Source organism: Mastigoproctus giganteus, chromosome 4 (assembly GCF_048544385.1).
Source record: "Mastigoproctus giganteus isolate SK-2022 chromosome 4, ASM4854438v1, whole genome shotgun sequence".
Taxonomy (NCBI): Eukaryota; Metazoa; Arthropoda; class Arachnida; order Uropygi; family Thelyphonidae; genus Mastigoproctus; species Mastigoproctus giganteus.
Window position 1 is genome coordinate 85,867,075 of NC_143578.1, and position 12,007 is coordinate 85,879,081.

The window sequence follows — 12,007 nt, forward strand, 5'->3', positions numbered from 1 at the left end:
CTGCTCAATTAAACTGAGTTTACAGGTTTTGCTGTCCAATCCATATGGACTATAGTCCATATGGATTGGACAGCATTGTCTATCAAAACAGGACATGCACTGTCTATCAAAAGAAAGTCTATACCTATGAGCCCTTCACAAAGCAAATATTAGGATCTCATATCACTATTGTACATTCATGAGCATTCCTCGGGGGGGGGGGGGATGGAGATTTGTACAGCCTCTGACAGGTTCCAGTAACACTATTAAACACCACCTCCAAACATGATTTTTTCCACGGTGTTAGAGGATGGACTCTTGCTGCTTCCAGGTGAGAATGGACTCAGATTCTGACTAAAGGTGGTATCTCTTAAGTGAAGAGTACCATGCCATTGCCCTTGGATCCAGTTAATATGCTGTTGGCATCAATTCAAATGGGCTCTTTTCTGTATGAGGCCAAGGAAACACAAACAGTTGATTGTTGTGTATAAAAACAAAGCAAGGAGGTTGAACCGCCCCTTCCCCACAATTGAAGCCTTCTGTTGATATGCATGGATACAAGCTCCCTGTAGATTTAGCAAAGTATGAAGCAAGTTTCCATGTTGTGACACCTTGGTATTAGGACCAAATAATGGTCATCTTGCATGGAGGTGACATGAGGATGGTTTGACATGTCTTCGAGAAAGAGTTTGCATGTTTTGAGTTGTACAGTCTGAAGTCTGTTTACAGTGCATCCAGTCACATTCAGCTACCTGGCCACTTCAGCTTTACAAAGTCAAGTGCTCAAGCAGACAGGTAGTTGAATGGGGCTGCCTCCATTCTCCCCACTGCCCTCCACCTCAAAGAATCATCCAATCAGTGTCTTGACATTTTAAAAATTACAGTGATGGCTACCTTGAAATCAATAGGACATTTAATAAACACAAAATACACTGAAAAAAAAAAAAAAAAACCCAAAAACAGGCTATTGCTATCTAATTACCCAAAAAAATTTTCTTTCCACAATTATTCTTGATTCTGAGACTGTACACTGAAGCTATAATCACAACCAAACTGAAGAAAATAATGGATGTAATTGTTTTTTTAATTAATATAATATTTTTTATTAAAAGTTCTTTCTTGTGGTTTTGCCAGATTATAAACAGAATTTTTTTTTAAACATGGTGTAATAGTGTTTGTAAGGTTTTATATTGATTTTAAATCATTTCTTCAATGTTAGAAGATTACAAGAGAGTTGACTCCACCCAGAACAATAAAAATTATAAATATATGCAAACTGGGTATTTATGATCCTGTTTATAATAAAAAAAACTTATTAACTTCCTATGGGAAAAAAAAAAGAATTATTTTCTTTTATAACAATAGCTGTTCCTTTTCTTTATCAATGAACATCAGGAATGTACGACATTCAAATGCCGATAATTACTTGAAGTAAAATTTTTACAGAAAATTCTGGGATTTCATTTTAAGTTTCAAAAAATTTACTCTTATGTACATTATTATTTGGTGTATATAAAGCATTATATACTGCAGTATACAAAAGATGAAAATCTTGCTATTATTAATTATGAGATTATACTTTAAGAAATTATTCCTGCTCAAATATAAAAGATTTCCATAAATAAAAATTTTATTGAGAATATTCTTTGAGCTCATATATTTTATAATAAGATAACACTTAAACAATTTGTATGACTAATTTTGTTATCATGTCAATCTGTCAAAAGTGAACATGAACTGATTGAGACTGATATATAAAATGTATCACATTTGGATTTTAACTGCTAAATAAAATTACCAATGAAACTATTAATCCTTTAACGTTATTTACAAATAAAGTGGGGTCGTGACAAACCTTTTTTTTTCCCCATTTAACCCATCTTAAGAGTAATAGACCCCAGTAATATAACATTTTTGTACTCTGCAATCCTACTCCTCATCCAACTGTAACCCACAATTTCGAAAATTCAAATGCATAAATGCTTCTGTAGCAGTGAAGGCCTTAATTTCATTTTCATGCTCAGGCTTTTTAAAGAAAAGCAAACATTTTTATAAAAGTATAAATCACTTTGATTATAAAAGCATTAAATTACATAGCAAAAATTAAAGTTTCATGATGAAATAAGAAATTGTGAATATTTTAAATTGCAGTCTAGGAACATCTGGTTTTTGCTACCTATAACTACCATATATGAGAGCTACCACAAGTAGCTTGATCACATAGTGTTATGCAGTTTTACAATTCACCGGTCAAGTTCACAATGCAAGAGCTGAAAATAACAAAAATGATAATTAAATTTCCAACTCCAAAAGAAAAACAATATATAAACAATGAAAATAAAACTATAAAAAAAGTAACAAAAAGTGTGTGTGTGTGCACGCACGCACGCACACATTACTTTTATGAAAATAATACATGTATTCATCATTAATGAACATTAATTTTGGAACATAATGAAAAAGAAAACAAAGAGCTACATTGCAAAGCATATTGCATGCTTTTGTTACAATCTTTGATTCTTTTTCTCACTGCCTGTCAGTATATTGCAAGCGGAATCAATATATCCAAATATGGCCTGAATTGTAGCCAACTGTTGACTAAAGATGTAGTACTAATGTTATTTATTCTTGCTCCAAAATTGGTCCAAACGACTACGAGCTCGATCTAAGACATCTGAAGCTAAAGATCTGCCACTAGAAGGCGATAATACTTGTGCAGGTGGTATTTCTTCTGATGCAGAGGGCTTTCTTTTTATAGCTGAAAGTAAAAGAAATGCAGAGAAGCAAAGAATAAGTGCTAATACATTACTTAAAATCGTTTATGACAATTAAAAGATATTTAAGCATTTTATATTATCTTTTTGATATAAAACACTGACACAGAATTACATTTAAAAACCACAGTAGTGAGTAGAGTATTGGATTCCAGAAGCAACTCAAGTTAAGTAAATAAAAAAAGGGTGAGTATGGGGGCACACCCAGGGTCCTGAGCTGGATATCATCATTCTCTTTCTTGGTGATTCCCTTCTGACTGACTGACTCTCTCTCTTAGGGTAACTCGGGAATTTTTTTTTTTTTTTTGGCTGGTGCAGCATAAGTCTCAGGCTTCCTTGCACCATATAGCTAATAATAATTATAATTATAAATTTGCCTAACTTGCTTTGTATTTTAACACATGGTTCCTCACACAACTGTCTACTAAACATGAGTGAACATTCATTCTTGTTGCATTTACAGTTCAATGTTTGTGGTTCAGTAACATCATTGATTTTGCAGGTGTTGAAAAAACTATGTCAAAGTGGGGTAAATATGGCATTCTGACGTGTATACGAATGGAACTATATAGGATAGGGGTGTTCAACTTGATGCATGTGTGCCATGTGCAAATCTAATCCGTGGCATACCTCCAAAAGAAATAATACAAAAAATCTTTTTCTTTAAACTAAAAATATAAACACACTTTATAAACTGAACTTTGAATGTCAGAAATTAGGACCCAGGTTTTAACATGACAGAAACCCATGGTTCATATTTGCTGCCTGTTAACACATTAGTTTAGGGTAGCTGGATAGTAAGCTCCTCAACGGCCTACGTAGCCTAGTGGTCAGGAGCGGGAGTGCAATAGCACACGCTCCTTGAGTAGACCGGGGTTCAAGCCCTTGACTGCTGAATATGGTCGATCTGCCAACCCGCACTGGACCAGCGTTGCAGATTATGGTCCATTTCTCTCAGCATGAATTGTTGAGGAGGCTTCCATCCTGCAGTGGTTTGATTATTGATAATGGCTGCATTTTACCTTTTTTTTTAAGCTCCTCAGGAGATTAATTCTTTAAGGACAAACTTTTCTGTTTGCCTATAATAAATTTATTAGCATATGTAACATATCGCAGAATTGGAATTTGGGGAGTACAATGTGTACAGAAAGGATAGACAGGAAGGGAGGAGGGGTTATGCTGTTAATTAAGAAACATAAAATCTAAGCAAGTGCATCCAATTGATGTTGGTGGACAATGCAATGTTGAGTCTGTTTGGTGTGACATAAGCTGGGAAAGGAAAAATGAGAGTAGGTGTGTGTTATAGGCCTAAAAAATCTGATGAGTATAATGAGCAATTGTGCAGAGAAATAAAGTGGGCCAGTAAATCAAAATGTCATATAATGGGAAATTTTAACTTTCCAGATATTAACTGGACCTAGTGGTTGGCCACTTGCACACTAGCAAGACTTTTGTAGATTTATTGATGACTGTTTTCTACAGCAACATGTTTGAGAGGCAACCAAAGGGAGTAATACTCTTGATCTGATTATCAGCAGTGATTATTCATGCATTAAGAATTTGCAGATAAAGGAACCACTGCTTGAACAATGTACTGATGTGAGAATTACTTAAAGATGTAACTACCATCAAGGCTAAAGGGAATGGCTATTGCTTTCGTAAAGGTGACTACAGGGGTCTCAGACAGTTTTTAAATTCTGTACAGTGGGATAAACTGATGATGTTACCAACATTGGATTCTAAATGGGAAGCTTTCAGGGACTTAATTTTGGAGGCTACTAGGCTTTTCATTCCAACTAAGAAATACTGTTCACGGTTTAGGCCTAAATGGATGTCAGATGAATTAATGAGGCTCATGGCAGAGAAGAAAAATGTGTAGGATCCATAAAAAGTATCAGGTAACACAGAAGCCTATGGCAGATATAAACTAGTCTGTAATCAAGTCACAAAGGAGGTTAGGCAGGCAAAGGCAGATTACGAGAAATCCTTGGCAAAGGATGCAAAGAAAAACAGCAAAGAGTTCTTTACTTATGTAAACTCTAGAAGGAAAGGGATGAATCAGATTGGACCACTTAACATAAATGGGTTGACTATTGATGGTGATGCTCAGGCAGCTGATAAACTGAATGAGTATTTTGTATCTACATTCACACATGAGGAGTTATTCAATGAGGGGAGTGCCAGAAGTTTATCAAACTCTAACAGAGAGCTAAGTGATTTTGTAATAACTGAGAGCAAAGTGGAGGAGATATTGTTGAAGTTAAACATAAAAAAGGCACCTGGGGTGGATGGGATCTATCCAGTTATATTAAAGGAGGCAGCAAAGGAAGTAAGCAAACCCTTAGCCATAATTATGAGAGCTTCCTTGGACTCTAGGAAGGTCCCCATGGACTGGAGGTGTGCAAATTTATCACCAATTCACAAAGGGAGTTCAAAAGGTGACACAGGTAACTACAGAGCTTTTAGTTTAACTTACGTTCCAGGGAAAATAATGAAATCACTGGTTAGAGAAGCATTGAAGGATCATCTTGACAAGACTGCAGTAATAGTTAAGACACAGCATAGGTTTGGTAAAGGGAGGTCTTGTTTGACCAATTTGATTGGATACTATGATGTGGTCACAAAGGAACTGAATGCCAAAAATAATTTGGATAGCATATACTTGGATTTCAGGAAAGCTTTTGATATTGTTGCATGTGGTAGACTGCTGCACAAACTGGAGAGGTATGGCATTAAGGGTAAGTTGCTACAATGGATAAAGGGATGGTTGAGTGGGAGACGACAGAGGGTGTCAATCAATGGACACTGCCCTTCGTGGACAAATGCTATTAGTGGAGTTCCCCAGGGTTCGGTGTTGGGCCCATTGTTGTTTTGTATATTTATCAATGATATTGATGAAGGTATATCAGGTTTATTGTCCAACTTTGCAGATGATACAAAGGTTGGCAGGGTTGTTAACAGCAGTAAAGACAGTATGCTACTTCAATTGGATCTAGATAAGTTGGGCAAATGGACTGAAAAGTGGCAACTGAAGTTTAACATTAACAAATGCAAAGTACTGCATACGGGTAGCAATAACTGAAGAGAAATGTACCAATTGTGTGGTACTACACTCAGGGAAGTGGAAAGTGAAAAAGACCTGGAGATAATTGTGCAGTCAAATATGAAGTTCACTGAGCAGTGCAGAGGGACTGCCAGGGCAGTTCATGTAGTCTTGCCAATGATATATGGGAATTTTGCTAGCAGGGACAGGGAGGTGATTATCTCATTATACAAGGCAATGGTTAGGCCACAACTAGATTACTGTGTACAGGTCTGGAGACCTTATTTTAGAATTATATAGAGTTGCTAGAATGAGTAGAAAGAAGGGCAACAAGATTGGTGAGGGGAACAAAGGGGTGGTATTACCAAGAAAAGCTTAAGTTCTGCAAATTGCAGTGCCTGGAGAGTAGGCATCTACGAGGTGATCTGACTGAGGTGTATAAGGCCTTGAATGGGTTGAGCAAGCTGAATGGTGATGGGATTCTTCCTCTTGCTCAGATTAAGAACCTCAGGTTGGCACAGATTCAAATTGAGGAAAGACAGTTGTAGAACAGAGTGCAGAAATTTGCCTTTAGCCAGTGGGTAGTTGATTGGTGGAACAGACTTCTGTCTTTTGTTGTGGAAGTTTATAGCCTAAATAAATTTAAGCCTGAGCTGGATAGGCATTTGGAATGAATGAAGGGGTGAAATGGGAGGGTTTTTTTGGCTGAATGCTGCATAAGTTTGATTTCTTGCATCATATGCTTCTACTAATGCTAATCAACCCTAAGTTTTTCACATTCTGAAGCTTTCAAGTTTCATAATATCAATTAAAATGACTGATATAATTTAATGGTTCCTTGAAAATTAAGTTCTGTGGTGTTTGTGTCTTATATGGTTGCTCCTCATCATTACTAGTTGAAACTAAACTTTTTTTTTTTTTTAAAACCACTTAGAATATTATGCTGTCACTTCAGCAAATTCACTGAATGCAACTTTAAACATCAAAGCTTTGTTCTGATTGTTGTCGGGAAACTCACAGGCTTAAGAAATGAAAAAACTTAGGGTTGATAAGTTGGATATGTCAATTTATTTTATAAATGCTTCAATTGCTTTACAGGCAGGAGTCAGTAGGGGAAGAGGAGTTATGATTCTCTTTAAGAGTCCAATCTTAATGTTTTTCGTACAAGATTTTTTAAACTTTTTATTTTTTAAAGAAAAGTGGTAAAACAAATTATGTAGTTCCCCCCGCAGATTTGACTTGACTGTCTTCATTTCTCCCTGGGTTGTATGTGATTAATTAAGATTACTCAACTTTTAACATATATGGCAAAATGCAGAAAAAGGAAGGTTCACACCACTTGGATAAGGAACACAAATTTTTATTATTATTATTATTGTTATTATTAGCCATGTCGTGCAAGGAAGCCCAAGGCTTATGCTGCACCAGAGTGTGGAAACAAGCAAACCTGGGAGGTGGCTTTATTAAGTATTGTTTAATAAATGGTAATGACAGCTTTTGCTGCAGAGTTCTGTAACTGTTTCCTGTAGCAAGGTACAAAAATGTTATTTCCAAATTTGTTCTCACTAGTAAAGCATCCCTCATTAAAGTATCTAAGCAAATTTTGTAAATCTAAGGATTATTAGAATCTTTTTTAAGAAGCAAAGCAGAACCACTGCATACAGATCTTAATACTTCTTATTCATATCTTTTTAAATATCCAAAAGTTCATATAACAGGGTTGCCAATATGACTTCTTTTATCTGGATTTGTCCTTTTTTTTTTTTTTTTTTTTGATGAAATTTTGCATCTGGGCAATTTTTCACAAATTCACAAAGTGTCTGGCTTTTTGCTATTTTAATGATTAATTGAGTGCTTAAACTTAAAATAGTCTAATTGCTAAAGTCTCTTTAATTTATTAATATAAGTTAATTATTATTTTGGTATTATCTGTAGAATAAGATCTTTATGGTGATTTTACTCTTATGCTCCAGATAACCTAAATTAAATGAGTTTAAGGTGCAAATGGAAGAGTTAATATGAATATTGTTTAAAAAAAAGGGGGGGGGATATTTTTAATTAATACTTGGTGCTGAATGATAGTTTTTGACAGGTTTCACTTCCTATTGAATCCCACACTTAAATTTTTTTTTCTTAGGTTTGCAAAAATTTTTGCATTTTCACTTTTACATTTTCAGCAGAAGAATTTAACTTTGCAGAAATGCAAATTTAAATTTCGCCTTCAAAGATGATTCAAGTAAAACCAGGTCTATATTTAGGAAGGGAGAAAAAGCTTCAGCTTAAACCAACACAAAATTCCCAAACTTTTTTTTTTTTTTTTTTTTGTGAGGAAGCTGACATATCTTATGTGACCACACTGCTGAGTTGATGGTTTAGTTATGTGTCAGTTCCAATTATTTCTTTCTCTCTCTCTCTCTCTCTCTCTCTCTCTCTCTCTAATACTTTCAACAAGATCTTTCAGTTACTTGGAATCAAAATGGCTACCTGAGTACATAACAAGGAGGCAGTTAGTTCATTTTCGGGTCTTTTTGTCTCCGTACTCCTCACTGACAAGCTGCCAATAAGCACCAAAATAGCTTTATTGAAAAGTGACGAGTGGCTTCTTAGTCAATAGTCATCACCTTTTTTATAGTCTATTAGTCCTGTACTATGTAATTAATTAGCAGAGATATAGAACTTGAGACTTTGCTCAAGATATGAATTTTTAAGAATCTTGGGAAAGAATTTTAAGAATTTTTAAGAATCTTGGGAAAATGTGCAATGCATAAATGTGTTCTCTTGTGCAATGGCATGTCATTTGTATCAGTCATTTGTCACTGCACAGGAGAACATGATTAATATATTTAAGTGAAACTGGTTGAAGCTCTGCAAATACTGCCTTTACCAGCTGCTACTGAGATCTGTTTCTTTAACAGTTTTATGGCTGTACTCAGATGGAGTTAAATGGGCTATAGCCTTCCCCATGATCAAAATAATGGGGATTTATTTTACTGCTACATGATGACTAACTGTAAGTTTAAGGACTCCTTATGCGCTGTATTATAATGACAAAGTATATTAAAGTAGCACCACTTAATTTCCAGCACTCGCCTCTTGATGAATCTGCTTGCATGTGATGAGTTATAAAGACACATAGTTAATAAGAGTGAGAGACTTACTTGTACTAAATCATTACTGAAGTCGTGGTTCAATTTAAATTTAAAAATTAAACATGAAATTAATTTAAACCCACCAAATGTGTGCATAAGAAGGAAATATACATTCCATTTCACAGTTGTCTATTAAAAACCGTAAAGGTGAGGATAACCTTAAATAGATTAATTATTAATAAAAATCTAATAGTTGTGCACAAACAACTTTCGATATTCGTCTTCAGTTAGCTTTGTGAGAAGAGGAACGTGAACATTATTAATAAGAACAGCTATTACCTGAGATGCAATTCAGAGCATGTGGGAACTTTTTTGTGCCAAGTCCCAAATAGGGGAGAGGTTGATTAGGAATTTTGTCTTTTACATGTTCAATGACATGTGCTGACGAAACCATTCAATAACTAGAGCTTCATTTTGGAGAATTTTATAATTAGATTCCAATTTAATTATAGTAATAGCTGAATCGATCAGTGGATTATGATTGTGGGAATGGACATGTTGTGTTAACTCCGTAATAGATAGGTTAGACTTAAAACTATTAAAATGATAATATCATGCATATTAGAGATTCTGGAAGTGCCGAATTTAGTCGTGGTGCTCCCAATATAACAGGCATTACAGTCAATTTGGCATTGAATTAGATATATAATATTATTATAATCCTGTGTAGTGTATTTGTGTGTTGTTGAATTTGGAACCTAGTCTATCCATAATGTGCTTTGTGTTTGCAAAGACTTGCTGAAGACGTATTGTGAATTGCCTGTGGTAAGAGAGAACGACTTGGGTTCCAAGTTTCCAATCATGACGATTGTTACGTTGTCGTGGGTTATTAATTCTGTTATTATCCTTGACAATGGTATCATTTATCAATTGCAATGGATACTTCCTATCCAAGAATTTTTCCCGTGAGGTATTTAAGTTCAACGGCAAGATCATCTTGTGTATAACTATATTCAACAGCATTATGGATCTGGTTAAAAAGAACCGCTTCTTTAATGTATAGAGGATGATGCGAATGTAGAAATTTACCCGTGTGTGTGTGTGTTCTTTTCCTGTAAATCCTAGTACCTAATCTTGTGCCCACTTTATTGATGGTAAGGTTTAAGAAATTGATTGAATTATCTATTTCCATTTCGAGGGTAAACTTTAATCTCTCGTGTATTGTGTTAAATGTGTCAGGCAATACATCGATAGTTTCCTTGTTACCAATTAGAAGAATATCATCCGCATATCTCATGTAAAGTCTAAGATTAGAGGGAAATGGTTGAAGCACTTTTTGTTCGATGGATGCCAAATAAATTTCTGACAACAGGGCTTACTTGTAGTAAATCAGTAATGATTTAGTACAAGTATGATTTAGTAAGAAATTAAGTGATGCTACTTTAACATACTTGCTGCATGATGATTAAGGCTTAATATATTTCATAATTCTCTGAATACTGCTTTAGCCCTATCATTAACTGCTTTATCCCCTAGCTCTAGAAAATCTTGGGACCACCATTGGCTGTACCCATTTTGCATACTTCTGGTTAAACCTACATCAATATTACTGAATAGGTAAATAGGTTTGACAGTGTAGTGTTAAAAGCACCTCAAGAGTCTATCCATAATGTGCTATTAATAATACATAATATTAGGGTAATTAAAATATACCAAAGTAGAGAAAATTACTGATTTTACTCTAGTTCATACATTGCAACTTTTATATTTTATAGTAACTAGATTTGTTGTTCTATTATTGCTTACATAAAACTGTTTACTAACCTGATTCACTACCACTTGCACTTTGAGATAATAAAGCTTCTGATTTTCCAGTTGACATTGGCTCTAAAAGTTTGATTGGTGGTAAACTTGGAGGGCTCTTGGCTCGGACTGGAGTGTCAGCTAAATTAAATATGGGCAGTGCCAATGTATTCAATTCCATTTGGAATTCTAGTTTATATTCTTTCTGATCAAATATAAAAAAAATTAGCAAACTTAGAAAAATGGCTGCTTAACTTAAAAACTGGAAATATAAAACTCGTAAAAAAAAAATCATATTTTTAAGAAATCGTGTCCCCCCCACCATACAGAAAAAAAAGCCACTACCTTCACTGTGACCATATCACCATGAGTATTTTGCATCTACATTCACACATGAGGAATTATTAAGGTTTGAAAATGGCAGAAGGTTATCAAATTGTAGCAGGATACTTAATGATTTTGTAATAACTGAAAGCAAAGTGGAGGAGAAATTGTTGAAGTTAAACATAAGAATCTGGGGTGGATGGGATCTATCCAGTTATATTAAAGGAGGTGGCAAAGCAACTAACAAACCCTTAGCCATAATTATGAGAGCGTCCTTGGACTCAGGGGAGGTTCCCACGCGATGTGCAAATGTATCCCCAATTCACAAAGGGGGATCGAAGGGTGACACGAGTAATTACAGACCAGTCAGTTTAACTTCTGTTCCGGGTAAAATAATGGAGTCACTGGTTAAAGATGCATTGCAGGATCATCTAGACAAGACTGCAGCAATAATTCAGACACAGCATGGGTTTGTTAAGGGAAAGTCTTGTCTGACAAATTTGATAGGATATTATCATGTGGTTACAAAGGAACTGGATGCAAAAAATAATTTTGATATCATACATTTGGATTTCAGGAAAGCTTCTGACACTGTTGCGCATGGAAGACTATTGTACAAATTGGAGCAGAATGGTATTAAGGGTAAGTTGCTACAATGGATAAAAGGATGGTTAAGTGGGAGAAGACAGAGGGTGGTAATCAATGGGTGCTGCTCTTCTTGGACTAATGTTATTAGTGGTGTCCCACAGGGTTTGGTGTTAGGTCCACTGTTGTTTTGTATATTTATCAATGATATTGATGAAGGTATATCAGGCTTAATGTCGAAGTTTGCAGATGATACAAAGGTTGTTAGAGTTGTTAATGACAGTAATGGCAGTGTGCTACTGCAACAGGATCTAGAAAATTTGGGTAGATGGGCTAAGAAGTGGCAACTTTGCATTTGTCAACTAACCTTGACAAATGCAAAATACTGCATATGGGTAGAAGTAACCCCA

General features: G+C 35.2%; 1 protein-coding gene across 8 annotated transcripts in view; it reads right to left on the bottom strand.

The window, feature by feature from the left end:
• Positions 1-2,419: 2,419 nt before the first annotated feature.
• LOC150086883 (uncharacterized) overlaps positions 2,420-12,007 on the bottom strand; it is a 791,472-nt gene continuing 781,884 nt past the window's right edge. For all 8 annotated transcript variants that reach the window (XM_090371653.1, XM_090371652.1, XM_090371655.1 and 5 more), the window contains 2 exons: positions 10,710-10,829; positions 2,420-2,737 (listed from right to left, as the gene is read on the bottom strand). In XM_090371653.1, coding sequence (XP_090227779.1) covers positions 2,598-2,737; positions 10,710-10,829 — 260 coding nt within the window. In that variant the 3' untranslated portion in view covers positions 2,420-2,597. The remainder of the gene's footprint in view (positions 2,738-10,709; positions 10,830-12,007) is intronic.